The sequence below is a fragment of the Sinohyriopsis cumingii genome, chromosome 6 (assembly GCF_028554795.1).
Source record: "Sinohyriopsis cumingii isolate HCF-2022 chromosome 6, ASM2855479v2, whole genome shotgun sequence".
Taxonomy (NCBI): Eukaryota; Metazoa; Mollusca; class Bivalvia; order Unionida; family Unionidae; genus Sinohyriopsis; species Sinohyriopsis cumingii.
In genome coordinates, this window is record NC_142966.1 from 16,959,315 (window position 1) to 16,977,959 (window position 18,645).

General features: G+C 35.6%; 1 protein-coding gene across 4 annotated transcripts in view; it reads left to right on the top strand.

Annotated features, from left to right (window-relative positions):
- LOC149796430 (uncharacterized) overlaps positions 1 to 18,645 on the top strand; it is a 108,188-nt gene that overhangs the window by 36,968 nt on the left and 52,575 nt on the right. For 3 of the 4 annotated variants that reach the window (XM_089961096.1, XM_089961097.1, XM_089961099.1), the window contains 3 exons: positions 2,430 to 2,605; positions 5,657 to 5,912; positions 9,801 to 10,086. In XM_089961096.1, the coding sequence (XP_089817222.1) occupies positions 2,430 to 2,605; positions 5,657 to 5,912; positions 9,801 to 10,086 (718 nt within the window). The remainder of the gene's footprint in view (positions 1 to 2,429; positions 2,606 to 5,656; positions 5,913 to 9,800; positions 10,087 to 18,645) is intronic. The other variant, XM_089961098.1, reaches the window with a different exon arrangement.

The window sequence follows — 18,645 nt, forward strand, 5'->3', positions numbered from 1 at the left end:
AAATCTGTCGCTCTCTTTACAGACAATTTTTTTGTGGGGCTTGGATAGTAGATGATTCTGTCTTTTTGTTTTGGCCATCAGGTTAAATGAGCTTATGGTACCATCCTCTGAAATTGTTATTTACATCATCTCATTAGAGTGGACTTTAGATGTTAGGTTTTGTCACTTTGATAATTACTGGCTATTATTACTGTCACACCAATAATTATCAAGACAACAAGAAATACTAATGGTTGAGAAGCACATTATTGCTCAGGTCATGTCAATCTGGCATGCTGGTCACCATGAGGCAAAATGGTATTTTCCCATTATGGCTACTCTCTCATAGATTACAAAATGTATTTGAAAACCAGTCAATCATGTGAGAAGTTCACTTCCTTTAATAACATAGAGCATTTTTCATAAGAGCTAGAAATAAGTGTCTGAGTGCATGGTATAGTTGCCAGTCAAGGAATAAATTGTTGCAAAATGCTAAAAATGTCATCAGACTATCTCAGTTTGAAAGGAAATGTGAAACCAGACTAAACATAATGATGGAGAGTAAGTTGACTAATATTGTTATTCCTTTCCATCAATAAAGTTCGGTCTAGAGGAAAAATGCAACTCATGAATAATATATGGTTTCTTTATAAATGTACAAGTTTTATCAACTGTTATGTATATTTAATTTGTATTGTGTGTTGGTTTTTATCCATAATGGAGGGATTAGTTTGGGCCTACCTGACTGATGTCATTTGTTTTATAAAAAAAAACATAGTACATAGCTATTTTTTGTCTTTGATTGTAGATTATTAAGATTATTATTTGTGGGTAAACATGTTTACTTGGTTTTGAGTTCTAGATACATGCCTTGATTTTTCCCTAGTGGATTCCAGAAGCAAATTTTGTTTACACTTCGACGGAAATTTCAATTAAGATCAGTGTCATCCTGGTCCTCATATTGTCACCTAGGTTTTAATAGAATGGTGAAGTAAACAGAAATTCTAAATTTCTACTTTAACATCTGACTAGTCAACTCAGTCTTTTAGTTGTGTTCAGTTTTAATTTGAGAGGATTTTTTTAATTATTTGCTGGAATTACAAAGTGCTTAATAAATTTTTTGGACTAAATCATTATTTTGGGATTATTGTCAATTTATTTAGAGATATTTGAGATTATATAATTGTGATACATCAAGATTGCTAGCATATTAACACTATTCCAAGCTATTGGTACATCAGCACCTTCGAGATTAGAATTTATTTGGAACACCACTGGAATTCATTCAGCATACTCTATACTTTGGACTTGTGATAGAACCTTTAGGACTAATTGGTATTTAATTCAAAATAATGTAAGTCTCTTCAGATTTTTGCTTTATATGCTAGGGAAATAAATTATTTGTTGAATTTTACAAAACTTGTTGGTTTTATCTCTTTTCTGGTACGTAGTTTGAGAGCATAGATTCATAACACAGCTGATGAAATGGCCAGCTAACTTATTGAGGAAACTTCACATTTTTTCCAGGATATTTCATTTTAGAAATTATAGCAAATCAATTAACAATTCTTGTGGTGAACCCTGCATCACGTAGTCAACACTCATTTGTTTAATCATTCTGTTGCCACAAGTATAATGAGATCTGTTGCACATAATGCATACCAGTCATAATCAAAGACAGTAATGTGGTGTATTGTACATGGTCATTATGTATTACCAACCATTGACAGTCATGCAATGTGTTGTACAGGTTGATTATATTATTTATTACCAACCACTGACAGTAATGTGGTGTGTTGTACATGGTCATTATGTTATGTATTACCAACCACTGACAGTAATGTGGTGTATTGTAAATGGTGATTATTTTATGTATTACCAACCACTGACAGTAATGTGGTGTATTGTACATGATGATTATATTATGTATTACCAACCACTGACAGTAATGTGGTGTGTTGTACATGATGATTATATTATGTATTACCAACCACTGACAGTAATGTGGTGTATTGTACATGATGATTATATTATGTATTACCAACCACTGACAGTAAAGTGGTGTATTGTACATGATGATTATATTATGTATTACCAACCACTGACAGTAATGTGGTGTATTGTACATGATGATTATATTATGTATTACCAACCACTGACAGTAATGTGGTGTGTTGTACATGGTGGTTATATTATGTATTACCAACTGTTGACAGTTATGCAGTGTGTTGTACATAGTCATTATATTATGTATTACCAACCATTGACAGTTATGCAGTGTGTTGTACATAGTCATTATATTCTGTATTACCAACCACTGACAATAATGTGGTGTGTTGTACATGGTGGTTATATTATGAATTACCAACCATTGACAGTTGTGCAGTGTGTTGTACATAGTCATTATATTATGTATTACCAACCATTGACAGTAATATGGTGTGTTGCAGGGGACCTGACCAGTCAGATTCAGGACCTGCAGGAAGCCAATGAGGCAGCTGTAGCAGAGCTATCCATCTCTGAGAAGAAAATAAAAGAACTTGTTGCAGAGAATGAGCGGATTCGAACAGCACGCAGCATGGACCAACAAGATAAGGAGGAGGAGAACAGGAGACTGCAGCAAGAGGTGTGAATCAAATCATTGAATTCAATGTCCATGTTATTTTTCCCTAATTGAGCTTTTGCTAAAATTTATTATTTTAAAGTCATTAAATCTTGCCAGCAGTTTCAACTAGAGCTGAGACAAATTTATTGTGTGACTTATAGAAGCTAAAGGTCAGAGGTCAAGACAGAAAGTTAAAAAATCAGGCATTTCTAAGTGGCTGCCTCCTTTTCTTAAAGTTCAGTCTTACTGATTAATTTTTAAGTCAGGGTCACATGAGCAGATTTGAATCTTTTCATTTCTCAACATTGTCACCCATTTAATATTATACTGGTTCCAAAAGGCAAAAACTAAAAAAGATGCATGATAAACAGCAGTTACTTGGTATATTTACAAATAAAACAATAGTGATGCCCTATATTCAAATGGCAAATCTCTAAAATGTAATCCTTTTTAAAACATTCTGCATCAAATCATGGGATGCATGGAAAGTCTAAGTGAACAAACTTTCAGTTTCAGTTGGTAACCTTTGGATAACTGTTACCATATTTGTTGAGAATCTTGGACCCTGTTTTACCTACACTACTAAAAATTGATATGTAGATACATCTTATGGAGAGTAATTCAGCTATGCAAAAACTAGGTTAGTGTGACCTAATGTTCACACAGGGGTGATATTTATATTATCAGTCATTTGTCTGTTTCGTCCTCTCCATCTTAAACTTTATTACAGTATGACACAACACTGATGAAACTTTGGTTGTTGATGCATTTCATTGAGTTCTGGTTGTACATTGCATTAGTATTTCCTTTCTCTTTATGGTGGCTTAGACATTAGCTTAGACTGACAAAAAATGGGTAACAGGTTCAAATCCTGTCGATACCAGCCTGACTCAGCTGTCACGTCATATCCCTTTGCAAGGCTCTTAATTCCTATCAGTCCTTCATATCATGTTCATATATCATCGGCAACTCCAAAACGTGTTCTCATGTTTTGGGTTCAGCTATTATGTAGATGTGTGATAAAGCTACTTTGTAGCTTCCATGGGTCAGTAGTTCTTCCTGGGATTTTCCTGGGTTCTACCACCACCAAATGTAATGGCAACCATATATAGCCTACTATGTACTAAAATATGGTATTAAACCTATAATAGTACAACAACAAACTGTGATTCTGTTGGCAATGGGATTCGTGTTTGAGAGTTCATACCTTGTTTCATGTTTGAGTAAATGGATTGAACAACCTTTGTTTCTCAGTCATCAAACAGCAGATTGATGTAATGATTTAGATCAAGGCAGTCCAACATCTTCAACAGTGTGGGTGACATGGACCAACATGTAAAGTTTGTTGGCCATACATGATATGTGTTAAAGCAGTTTTACTATAATTATGCAGGAAATACCTGTGGGCCTGCAGCTGAACCAGTCTGACTTACATTATACTCAAAATTTGATTTTGTAGACCTGATGAAACTGTCATTAAACAATGTCTTAGACTTTAGATTAGCTATGTAACTATGTGCCCTAAAAACTCAAAAACCACAGCTTATCTTATTGGTAATTTTTGTTTCACTTATTTATTGCTTTGGCTTACATTTGAGGTAGGAATATTTATAAATAGGAATATTGGTAGATGAGAAAAATGGTTTCAGTGCATCTCAGATTACTGATGTATGTTACAAGACATTGAAAGAATTTCTGTCTTACCAGGCTGTAAGGCCAAGCGAGCTCATGGCAAGTTCCTTCACTCGTTTTGCAACAACTATCATGCATTGTCGATCTGTTGTGATTTGTACTTCCATCAACAGTTTCTATTTTGAACTGCTTTTCAAAAACCACTGCACCGATGTCAAAAAAATTTGGGAGGGGTCTTGCTGGCATGAAGACCTTGCACATTTTTTTTTACTGATGATGCTGATCCTCCATCAAATATGGCTGCTATTACTATGAATAGAAGCTTCTTCACAGAAATCATTGAATAAAGTTTGACCTTTTAAATTTATAAAAAATTAGATTTGGTGATCTATAATTAAATATAGCTGCCATAACTCAAACAAATAGGAAAACATTTAAATGACTTCTTATAAATTGCTGAACAGAATTTGACCAAATTTAACAGAAGCATCCTGGAATAAATGACTTTCTTGTTTATACATAAGATGCTGATTTGCCTTCAAATATGGCATCTGTTGCTAGAAATAGAAAAACTTTTAAATGACTCCTTCTCAAAAACCTCTCATCAGAAATAGACAAAATATGTCAGAAAGTATTGGCATGAAGTGTTTTCAGGTTTATACATATGATGCTGATTCACTGTCAAATATGGCCATCTTTGCTAAAAATATAAAACCTTTTCAAAGGCTTCTTCTAAAATATTCCAATTTGAATTTGTCAAAGTTTGACAGAAAGCATCCTGGCAGGAAGGCCTTTCACATTTGTACAAAAGATGCAGATTTGACATTAAATATGGTGGTTGTTGCTAAAAATGGCTGCTGTTGCTAAAATTAGAACAAGCTTCTACAAACTTCTCAAAAGCTGTTTAAAAATTTTGACAGAAAGTGTCTTAGCTGGAAGACCTTTCAAATTGACACAAATGATGCTGGTACACCATCAAATAGGGCCTTCATCACTTAAAAACATATAACTTCATTTCAGTAAATGCTCAGCATGTTTCACCAACTTAATATTTGACAAATATGTGCCCTCAAATGCAGGTAAAAATACAGAAAATTGAGTAACACTGAAACATAACATTTTCATTACATTTATAATCTACCGCATTGGAAGAAATTTCTGCATAAGCATTCTTTTGCCCAGATTTTTGGGCCAGCTGCTCTTGCATTTGATTATTTGGCAGGTCTAAGCCAAGTGAGAGATTTTAGGCCCACTGGGACCTCTTGTTAAGTGCATGCGTTTTCAGTGCATTGCAGAGAACATGTGAATTATATGTTGACTGAGCTAAGAAAGCTTTATATAATCCAGGGCAATAACTGGCAATTATTTGAGCTTTAAAAGTTGTATATAATTCCTCTGTTATTCTCATAATTTCTTAGATTTTATTGATTTCTTCTCTAGCTGGCAAGGTTAAAGGAACAGCAAAGTTATTCATACAATGAGGTCAGTGAACATCGCCTGAAGATTGAACTTCAGCAGGTGCGTGAAGACAACAGAACTCTCCGAGAGCGAAACTATCAGCTCCACGATGAAAGTCTTCAGCAGAAGGAGGAAATAGGTACACTTCGAAAAAGCATAGAAAGATTGGACAAGAGGTTTGGAAGCCAGAAGCAGGATTCCCTCATATCACGGAACTTAGCCTCATTGGAAAAATCAGGTATATCATGCATTATAAGGCAGAGATTATCGCTGAAATTATACTAGTATTAAATTAGATGTAACTAATGTTTGATTTAATTTTTTATTTCTTTTTTTTTCTCATCAACTTATAAATATTATTTTGATTGAAAAAATGGAGACTTTAAAAAATCTTTTCATCTCAACCTGACACAATTTTATTTGTAGTGACATACAAATTTATTTGCATGATTACAAGAATTTGCAATCCTAAACAGTTACCAAATTCATCCTGTTTATTGCTTTATTTGTATAACATTCTCTTCATAGATCTGGCAGGATTAAACTTTTATTGGTTTTGTTAGTTTTCTTTTGTATTTTTGTTGATGGGTGTAAATTGCCAAAAATGGAGAGAGATCTGCAGTTATGGGTGGAGAAGGTTCTGATTTTATTTCATAGCATGATTAATTAGTCAAGAGTTTGTTGCTAAAGTGGCAGATTTTAAAATGTTTTGTGAAGTCTGCCAGATTATTTCTCCTTCAGATATGTTACCTAATCATAATACCTTAGAAGAACTACTACCTCGCAAATCCCAAATTTCTCAAAAGCTAAAAGTTTTCTGCCCACCTAGATGGCAGTTAGATAGAGTGATATCCTGTTGATGCTACGATTGGTGCCAAATCCTGTGAAATCGTTAGTTACTACTTCTGTTCATGCCAAGTAGATACCATCTACAGAGAGGCCTTGCAAAACTCACACAAGCAGTTTGGAAGGTTTTGTTAACCTCAAAACCAGTTTGAGGGGCTTCATTTTGGAAGGGATGGATACTCCATCTGTAAATTTCCTAGTTTTCTGTTCTTTCTATAATAACAACAAAGTTTCTCACCTTTCAGTGTTATTACTTTGCTGTCATCACCCACTTAGGCACTTTTAGTATATATCTACATGGGTCATGATGGGATCTCCTCATGTTGCAGCTGTAACTGTATTAATAAGTGCAGGTCTGGTGCATGATACAAAAAACTCATTTAATAATACTGCATAATTTCTGATATACCTGAATACATACAGGAAAGTTTTATGTATTATGTATATACATGATGCTTTGATGATTTTTATCTGGGCCTTTTCGACAGGTTATATTGTCTCACAATGGATATTTTTTGTGCCTACTTCATAAGTATCAGTAATGACACTTCAGTGCCTTCTTTTTGTGCATGTTTTGTTTTGTATTTTAAAAACTCATTTATAATACTATATAGCTTCTGCCATGGTCAGATACATACAGGTAAGTTTTCTATATATGGTTTACTCATAGTGTTCATTTCATAAATATAGTTACTGTAAGCAACATTTCTGTGATTTTACCTATGTAGCATTCCCCAAAAAATACTTTTAACAGTTTCCTAGAATTGAATATGTACTATCCACTTTGAAATCATTATTAGTGATGCTCTAGTTCTCTATCTGTACAGGCCATGTGCACCCTTTTACAGGTATTTATCATATTGTGAAATTCTGCAATGACAATACTAAGTTCATAAAGCAGAATATGCATGCACTGTGTGTATATATTTAGACCATGGGCGGGACCAGTCTAACAAGCACTCTACCTGTGAAGTTTTTGTTGTATTGTCATTCTTTGAATGCATGACAGACTAGCATATTACGGACAGAAGTCAGTGAGCAGCAGTTCTATGGGTACTAAGGGGAAGGTGCAGAAGGGATAAAAGCATCATCAGCATGCAAGAGTTGAAATCCATATCATTTACTGGGGAGCAAGATGGAGCAACAAAAGCCTCAATTACAATCTCACATATAAGAATTATGCACCATCTATGTGGATCAGTATCCTGTACCTCATCCCAGCCTCAAGAACTGAACAATGTTATGCCAGCCAATATACCCATGTTCCTTCATGACCGGACTTGGCTATATAACTCTGATTGCAGTTGGCCATGACCACAATCAAACATATGTCATCAACCACCAGAAAAACAATCATGTCCAGTTCTACTACTTGCATAATGCTGCTTGACACTTCCTGCATATTATGCCCAGCTTAGTGCCTCAGTACCAAAGAACCCAGTTTATGAACCCAGTTATACTTTCATCTAACCTGCATACTGGTTCTTATTAAAATATGCCTTTAGGAACAAACAGTTCTCACAACAAGTGGTGGAGAATCCTACAGGTGAGCTGACCCACCAACCTTAAAAGCATTTGATGGCAATGGAATATATTCTCAAGAACCATTTATACCACTGTAGACATCCATACCTCAATAGCTAACTTCCTATGGCTCTTTGACGAGAAACAGTTAGCACCAATCACAATTAAAACCTACCATTCATGATTTTTCACTGGCAGAGTGCATTATCATGGAAGTGTGGATTTGGACAAACCAAAGACCTATCTGATCTTCTGTTCATTTTGGATTTCACCCATCCAATGACACTGGGTCCTTTCCCAAGTGGAATTTATCACAGGTATTAACCTGGCTGAACTAGACAACATTTGAACTGCTCTCAAGAGCTTCATTGGTTCACCTCTCATACAAGTCCTGCCTCCTCATCACATTGGCAAACGATGGGCAGAATCAGCACATACATGTCCTGTTGGTGGATATGTCTACATGCAGTTCTAACATGTTCATTTCCAAGAACAGGCTAACCTTCATGGGTAATCAGACTTTGGTAATAATTCCTGTCTACTCTGGGTACTTTATTTGAAGGTCATATACTGGACCCAGTGCAAGATCTGATGTGGTACTTAAAGAAGACTGAGCCATTGCATTCGTGCCTCATCTTGCCCTCAAAAGAGGGAAAGGATGATAGATCAGTACAGACACTTTCATCCTGGATAAAGCAGGCTATATGTTCATCATATCATACCCCACACCAATGAATTTGCTATGCATCTCAGCTTACTGAGTTAGGACGGTTGCCACAAACATTGCATAGGAGCAAAACTATTCTCTTTTATTACCTGTGCCTTAGGATGGAGATTGTATGTAAGATTTCATATTAAATGGCTCAGCTTGATATGGTGGGGCCTTCACCTGTGAAGTAAAAGGTTACCTTTCTGGGTCATTTGACAGCTTCATAAAGCTGCGGCTTCACAACTTCAGCTCGATTTGCAGGAGAAAAATTGTTTCCCTTTTGAAGACACTCCTCGACATATGGACTCTATTTTCCAGTCAGTTTATCTAGATGTCTCACTTACCTTAAGGGACCAAAAATGGTCTCTCCATGGTAAGGGGATGTATCACCCTCCACCGATTACCTATTCTCCTATAGGTGTTTTGATATGGTAACATATATAAAGAAGAAACTAATTTTTTCGAGTGATATGTTTTTTTAATTATAAATGTATACCCTCCCAGCCTCCCCTCAGTTATATCCATATATAGAGAGTGCCTTCTGCTCCAGTAGAAACTTACAATTTCATTGGATTAGGCACCAATCCTGGTATTAGGTAGATCTCTCTATGTCACCAAAATAGGCAGATAACATTTAGATTTTTATCAAAAATATTTTAATCTGGAAAGGATGAATTTGTGGGGTAGTGATAGTTCTTTTAGGTTTTATTTATGATTGGGTAAGTAAGTTCAAAGAAACAGAATTGACTAAAAATGAATTGGTTTCTTGATTTTTTTTTCAACATAATATAGATACAGTATTATAGATACAATAATTGTGCATACAAGCATTTTTGTGATTAGCTTTTTTTTACTGAGACAGTTATGCAGATTTATTCACAAAAATCAATAATATTTGATGCCTCATGTATAATTTATTTACTATCAGTACTTAGTACTGATGGCATGTCAGTTAACAAGCAAAGAGGAAAACTGGATATGAGACAATTATTTTTGAAATTTCAGTCAAATTTAGATAGAATGATATATTGTAGCAGTTTCTTACAGATAAAGAAAAGATGCTGGAAAGCAATTTCCTTAGTGAGAGAAATAGCAGAGATTCACACAAATTTACAGACAGTTTGCCACAGGATCGCAACCCACAAGAACCTTCAACAGAGCGCAGCAGTGACAAACTGAAGTACAGTTACACGAGGTTGGATTATGACAGTAGGCCTGCTGACAAGCCTAATAGGCTAGAAGCTTCTGCCCGCCTCAGTAAAATAGATTTATCTAAAATTGAGCCACTTAGGACCTACTCACAAGCACGCTTGAACAAGTCTGAGATGCCTAGGTGTGCATTTTTGCTTTTTTCTTTTGCACTTTACAAATGAGGCTGCTAAATTAATGTTATGTAGTGTAATATTACCCAATAGTATGTGCATATTTTTTATCTGCTGTAGTTAATAAATAGAGACTGATCAGCAGTAACTGATTATTTACTGCATACATTGCACCTCTCCAAGATGAAGTCTTATAAAATACGTTATTCATGAGTCTAATGATATAGTTTGCTGATATACATTTTTTTTCATTGCGGGGGGTTGGGGTGGGAGGAGGAGAGATGTGCTGCTTTTCCATGATACATGGAATAGTTGTGACAGGCATGATTTATTCCTGGCAGTACCTGTGTCGAACAAAGAAATAATGGTTTTGGATGGAGTTATAGAATTTACGAAGCTTATAGTGGTGTGAGCTTTTTAGTTTTCATGTCACTTTGATTTTATGTTTTCAGGGAAGAGAGGTTCATTAGAATTAAGCCAATATTTGAATGATTTATTGCTTTGCCCATATTAGTAGACAAGCTAAGCATACAGTGGTCACTTTCTTGCTGACAATTGTTCATCACTCTTATATTATAGTTTTGGCTAAAGTTTCTGATATAAATGTGGGCTCCACAGGCAGGCCCTGGCATTCTTGTGTTTGAATTAGTGAGATTTTGCTTTATTTTAGCCATTTATTGCTTTGCCATTATCAGTAGACAAGCTAAACATACAGTGGTCACTTTCTCACTGACAGTTGTTCCTCAGCACTTATATTATAGTTTTGGCTAAAGTTTCTGATATAAATGTGGGCACTACAGGCTGTGTTTGAATTAGTGAGATTTTGTGTTATTTTAGCCATTTCTTTACGTGTTGTGACAAATTAACATTCAGAACAGGGGAAAATTACATATAAGTAAAGGCAATTGAGTTCAGTTTTTCCATACATTTGGTACCATTTGCAGTGGCCATGCTGAGTTAGTTTTCTGACAATGATCTGTTTGACCTTTGATGAGCATTAAGCATACTATGGGTGGAAATAAAAAGAAAACCATGGCATCTGGTTGTGGCTTCCTTGGTTTTATTTATAGATAACCAGGGCATCTGGTTGTGGCTTCCTTGGTTTTATTTATAGGTAACCATGGTATCATGTTATGGCTTCCATGGTTTATATAAATTAAACCAGGGCATCTTTTTATTGCTTTCATTGTTTTATTTAAAGGAAACCAGGTCATCTGGCTATGACATGTATGATTTTATCTAAAGGAAATCAGGGCTTCTGGATATGGCTTCCGTGTTGTTATGTTATGAATGAGTTTGAAGAGACATTAACATCATTGAGACCTAGCTGTCCTAAATACTTTTTTTTTTTTAGTTGAGGTTCATAACAGAAAACTAAAGAAAATTTCAAGAGATGAAATCATAACCTGTCTAAATTGCCAGATTGTTTCATTATACAAGAGGACAGTATTTGATGATAGCTAGTTCAATTTCAGAAAAATCACTTATTGTATTTTACTTGTCTAATTTACCTGTTTTACTCCACATGATAATGGACATCACAAGAGTTTCTTTGGTTTCCTTGTTAATATTTTCTTCCGCTGTGGACCATGTTTTATGATCACATATTAATTAATAAATAATTAATAGAAAAGTATAATTTATCTGGTGGAAGGAAGTCATTTTATTGACAATTATTTTATGAGTTTTTTAAAAGAATCTTGCAAAAGTGTCAGATTATTTCTGATCCTGCAATCTTAACTAATTTTTTTTTGGAGTGGGAAAATTCTGGGTAAATTTGTGTTTGATTACAAATTTGGATTATGCACACTAAATGTCAGGCTGATTGTTGAATATTGAGTACTATGTAAGATTTAAATATATTTTATTTTGTTTGTTACCTTTTATTGCAAGTGCAACAGTGTTGCTCATTGAATGCAGGATTGTTAATTCCCTGAAATTTATGTCTGTGTCCACAAATAGTGATGCTTTGCACTCCTCTGGAAGCATTTTTTCTTCAAGAAAAAATTGAGAAATAGACCTACAGCTTTTCTTTCATAGATGTCCATCCATGTCAGTATTGGTGCTAGCAATTGCCAAAGTTGCTTTAGCTTATAAAAGCTGCAGAATGGCAAATAATATTCATTTTAAAACAATGTATCTGGCAAATAAAAACATTCATTGTTTGTACTAGTTGGATAAGTTGCAATGTAAAATCTTTGATGACTGCCAGTGTAACACATTTCTCATTCAAATACATTTCCCAATCACATTATGTTAGGAAATTAGTCTGCTACCTCGAGAATTCGATCCTACTACAAGACAAAATATAAAATTTTTCTGTCTATCTCATATAGACAAAGGGCAATAACTCTTGTCCATTACCACCCATTGCCACTACCAGATATTGCTATTTTATAGCTTTGCTGCTGTACTGATAACATTGTACATTTTACCACTGACAATCCAATACATGTTATTGTTTAAATTGGAACATCCAAATTTTGTTAGTAGCACAGTTGGTTTTAGCAAGTAACTAATTAACATGCTGCATTGCTAATTTATGCTTTATTTTCCTTTCTTATGTCGTTTCAATAGAAATGTCAACTAAATGCATGAAAGCATTTTCACTTCTTGTGTCCTTTAAGTAGAACTGTCAACTAAATGCATGAAATCCATAAGTTCAAAGGTTAGTCTAAAATGCATAAAATGTAACACTATTTTTAATTATTCCAGTACTAATGGGGAATAATTAAGTGAGATAGTAACATGATGAATTAATAATTTATGCTTTAATTTATCTTGTGTTGTTTGAGCAGAAATGTCAATTAAATGCATGAAATGCAAATTCAGAGCAAGGAAGTCTACTATTGTTTTGTGTAATACTAAGTGTATTTTATGTAATAAATGGTTAGAGGAAGTCTGGGTTACAGTATTAGTGTGTTAGTAACATACTGAATTGTTGATTTATGCTTTGTTTTCTATTCTTTTGCCATTTCAAGAGAAGTGTCTACTAAATGCATGAAATGCTCAGTTAAAAGTAATAATCCATAAGGCATCAAAGAGAAGGAAAGATGGATAAATTTGAGGAAGACAACACTGAAAACCTAAAAGTTCATCACTGGTAGTTCTGACTCAGTGGGGGAGTGTTGCCCCAATTTTTGGCCGCCCAGTGGCCATAAGATTCCTGCATGTCAAAGCATGGCCTTTGGGCCTGTGAGTCTTGATGCATGATGGCAGCATACCTGGATGACATCCTCCAGAAAAATATGGTAAGTTCTATACTCCAAGCAGAAATGATCATCTCTTTTAGATGATCTGGGCTTTCTAGTGAACTGGGAAAAGTCCAACTTCCATCATTCCCAGGTTTTTTTCATCTGGTTATGGAGTTTATCACCACCCTGAATCTGGTACGGCTTCCTATTGTTCACATGATCAGGATCATTGAAATTGTTGAGTCCATTTCCATCAGCACTTGGATGTAACTGAGAGAGTCCTTGCAACTGCTCTGATTATTCATTCAGCAGCTCAGCTGTCTTTGTACGATGTTGCTAGCACAATGGTGCCCCTTTTCAAGTTCCCTCAATCAAACAGTCATGATCATGATCGAGATACAATCATCCCAGTGTCAGTGATGTAAGTGAGAGAGTCCTTGCAACTGCTCTGATTATTCATTCAGCAGCTCAGCTGTCTTTGTATGATGTTGCTAGCACAATGGTGCCCCTTTTCAAGTTCCCTCAATCAAACAGTCATGATCATGATCGAGATACAATCATCCCAGTGTCAGTGATGCAACCCAGGTTGGCTGACCAAGGGGGTCCTGCAGGTAAGCCACAAGCAAATATAACAGCATGTACCAATGCCAGCAGATATGGTTGGGGTGCCTACCTGTTGCTGGACTTCTGTCATTGGCATGTTGGAGCCATAGGAGTGTCCTCAACTCATCAACCTTTTAGAAACGAAGACTGTCAACCCTGTATTTCATTTCTAGATAAATGCACCTCATTATGTCCAGCAATTTTGTGGTGGTGTCCTTACCACCTCAGAAAGTTTGGGGCACCAGATCACTTGAACTGTGTTTTCAGATGTGGCAGTGTCTATGCTGGTGTGTCAGTCTCCATTTTAACATACAAATTAGGCACATTCCCAGCAGATTCAGTGTTTTGGCCAACACTCTATCCAGGAAAGGTCAAATACTTCACATGGAATGGTCTCTTCATCAATCAGTCTTTACTCAGATCTGCAAGCACAAGTTGCCCATTGTCATCTCTCCAGCACCAGACCCAGTAGCATGGACTGAGTTGGGGGGGATACATGTGGGCATATAACTAGCCCCCTTCCCCCATGGTCTTGGCACCAAAACTAATCCGAAAGAAATGGAGTCAGATATGCAAGTTGATTCAGCTAGCCCATCTCAGATGGAACAATTTCCTACTTAATCTAGCAATAGTGTCACCCAGGAAGATTCCGGTCAACCCAAATCTTCTCAAGCCACCTTGGTCCCAGATCATCTTCCTCATGCTTGGCTTTTGTCCAGACAGCCTTAAGCCTTTCAGTGCAGAGATTATCATGAGATCAAAAAAGCCCTTCCCCTGAAAGCTTAGAATGGATAGTGGGGTGTTTTCAGTAATGGTACCATATCAATAACATCATCCCTTTGAGTGCCTCAATTCCAAAACTGGCTCTTCGAGGAGAAACAGTGTGCTCCTGTTCTTATCAAATACTACCCTGTACTGCTCCATGACATCAGACACATTCTGGCATCATGGTAGATGTGATATCAGGTATAAAAAAGATCTGTCAGATCTTTTAGCCAATTTTGATTTCAGTCGACCAAGTCCTTCAATCTGTTCCAAATAGAATCTGTCCTGGGTTTTAACATGGCTCAATTTGAGCCTTTAGCCCACACTTGGTTAAAGTTACTCTCATACAGAACATGTTTCCTGATAGCTATTTCACAATGCAGGGTGAATGAGCTATATTCCCTTTCAACCCAAACTATCTTCAGTTCAGATTGGATGGTTCGGTGATCCTCTTGATGCAACCAGGTCTTGTAGCCAAAAACAGGTTACTGTCTGTAGGTAATCTCAGAGTCAGTTCCTTCAATAGGATAAAAAACTGGCCATGCAGGATCCTTTTTGCACACTCAAGCACTAATTCAAATGCAGAGAGACAAGCCGAGGCACATGCAAATACTTCTTTCTTCCAGTGAAAGCCAGGAAAGAGGATATCACCCCTCAAGCCTTTGCTTCGTGGCTGAAATCGGTTATATGCTTGGCATACTTTGAAGTCTCACAAGATCTGAGTCACCTAAACAAGATTACTTCTCATGGGATTGGAGCCATTGAATGTAACATTCCAATCTGAATTATAGTAAAAACTGTTGGCTGGCATGCAGATTCAACCTTCTCGAGTTTTTATCCCAAAGATGTAGCTTCGTAGTGGCAAACTTTGAATCAGTCATGTCTGGTGGCAGCAACCCAGATGACCACCTGACCAAATTTGAGCACTCAACACTATCAGCTTCAGGGATTCACCAGTGTATTTTTGTAGGTAAGATTTCAATAATCATCTTCTTAAACATATGTAGGAGTCACAGATCAGGTGAACCTAGGCTGTGCTGCTTATAAAATTAGGAGAACAGGTTATCATTTGCATGGGGAATCCATCCATCATTTTCTTGAAAGATACCTGAGTTAGAGATCAGATGCTTATTATTCCCTCTTTTTACCTTTTCTCCTAATGTAATGTAATTGGGGAACATATTTGAAGAAGTATGTGATGTGATTTTGATTTTTAATGTAGCTTTAACAATTTTTCAGTCATATCGCTACAATATCTGCAATGTGGCAGTTTGTAGTGATGTCTAGCACTGGGGCATCATGCCGCAGATATGTAGCATGATGTCCCACCCAGTCACATTATCCTGACACCAGGCTGACCAGTCCTAACACTAACCTCTTAATGCTGAACGCCAAGCGAGGCAGCTGTTAGTACCATTTTTGTAAGTCTCTGGTATGACTCGGCCGGGGATCAAACCCATGACCTCCCGCATCAGAGGCTGATGTTCTAACCACTAGGCCACCGGAGCAGTATGTTTGAAGGAGAAGGCAAATGTTTAAGTAAATTATGTTTCTCAGAGAATACTTACCAATCATGTTACTTAAAATCTCCCCAACCACCCCAACATGTGAAGCATCCTCATTAGTATATTGCTCAGCTAAAAACTAGCTACACCTGGTGGTGGCAAGGGAAGGTAATGGGCAAGAGTTATTGCCCTTAGTCTATATAAGATAGACAGAAAAAGATTTTCATGTTATAGTAGGGCTAGATTTGTGAGGTAGCAGGCTAATATTCCTAAGATAATGAGATTCAATCAGAGTCAACATTCTAGGAGAAACATATCTAACCTTAAAAACTGCCTTCTGAGATTAAAGTGACACCTATGGCAAGAAAGATTTAATTTATTTTTGAGGTTGACTTAATAGCAAAAAAGACTAAATAAATATATAAAAATATGGGGATTTATTAAAATAAAGGCTTCTAACTAGAGTTAAATGAGAGCAAGATTCAAAACAGAATTTTGATAAATGGACAGAAAAGCACAGGAGAAAAAGTCAGAAGTCACAATTTGAATTGTCAATGTAATGATGGGCATGCAGACAAAACGTCACACTTTAAATTGTCAAAAATTTGCTTTTTTAAAAAATTTTATAATCATTATATTCTGTTATTCCCAATTATTACTATTAATGACAACAATGAATTAATGGCTTCACAGAAAAAGGGTATTTGATCAGCAACTGAGTTCATAATAACCAACTGTAAAATAAGCATACAGCATTGAGATCATTTATTTAAGGCATACTCTTAGACAGGTAGCTTTGATAAGAATATACAGGTAAAATAGTTGTTTTAGTCTTTAATTACTTTATACTAATACTGTACTAACTGTTTAAAGTAAATCATTGATAACTTTTGCATTAGCAGTGACAGTTACAAAAATGTGATGTTTTTAGCATTATATATATACTTTTATTTTGTTAGCAGCTGTTATAAAATGTCTTGAAAATATTAAAAATCATATGCCTGATACTTTGTTTATTATGTAACTATCTCCATGAAAAAGGTACAATTAATTAGGTTGTTTATTTCATTAAAAAACCCTGCAACATTACAAAATTTCAAGTGTGACTTTTTGTCCCGTGACCTTCTGTCCTGTGACTTTTTGTCCTGTGACCTTCTGTCCTACAGCCAAAATTGCAGCCCAGATATCATGTCATGTTAATGTCTTTATGAATTACTTGAACACCTGATAAAGCATTTATTACAATAATGTATGCGTCCAAGGAAAATATAATAGTACAGTGCAGACGACAATGTTAAGGTGGCAAAACTGTTAAAGCAAATAAGATTATCTCATTCTTTAGCACTTTTAGTGCATTATGTACTGACATTTTCCATGTCATTTTAAAATGTTGTGTGGCCCCCTGATTGAATGGGGGGAGGATAGATTGTCCCCTGCCCATGATATTCTATGTGCAACATTGATGCAATATCTACAGTTTCTCAGAATTTGTACATGTACTAACATACAATAGATACAGTATTAATAACTACTAAAATGATGCACAATTTACATTTTATTCAATAATATTATATATTTAACAAAAATAAATGAAATAGTAGCTGAAATACATGAATAAGTATTTATTAGTCTAGAACAATTAATACTGTGCACCAATACAATTAGTTACACTGTGACTATTTACATTGTATTATTAACAAATTACACTACAGGTAGTTGTTACTAAACACAATGGAATAAATTAATGTTGCTGTGTTGCTTACTTGTATTTATATAAAAACAGGACAAATTAATCATTCCGTTAATTTTGTCTTTCAGTTTCATTTACAATCGTTTAATAATGTAAATATTAGCATTCTGTTTGATTATTATGAAAAAGAACTAAGATCTTGCTGTGACACATATTTAGCCAGCCAACGTAAATGAAGTAGAATAAGTCATAAATCATAAACTGACGTGCAAATCATGTGTGAATGCCATCTTTACTCACTTATAAGTAAAGTTCAACTACAGACAACATAGACCCTGATCTTTTGTTGCATAATGCATGTGTAGATCAGGACCTTTTTTGTTCGTTCTACTGATTACTCCTAACAAATGTATAATCCCAGATATGCTGGCACATTTTGTTTTGATGGCTCTGGGTCTATGCAGATTGCAGTTGGACTTGACTTGTGACTTGTAAGTAGTTGATGCCAGTAGTCTTTTTTAATCAAGTTTATGGACATTTCTTAGAAATTTTCAAAGAATGGCTCTTACTGATGCACGAATGATGAAATAAATAAGTAATATTCAGATTTGGTGATGTGAACAAAATTCTCCCATTAACTCATTCGGCCCCAGTGGTTTTTGTCGTTTTTGCCTGAAATGTGCGTAGGAAAGACATTTGGGGTGCTATTTCTGAATACATTGTAATACATCGGCTTTCAACAGATTTTCCATGAGACTAATGCCTAGTTGTATTAGAAACATCATTTTCCATTGTTTATTTTGCTTGCGCATG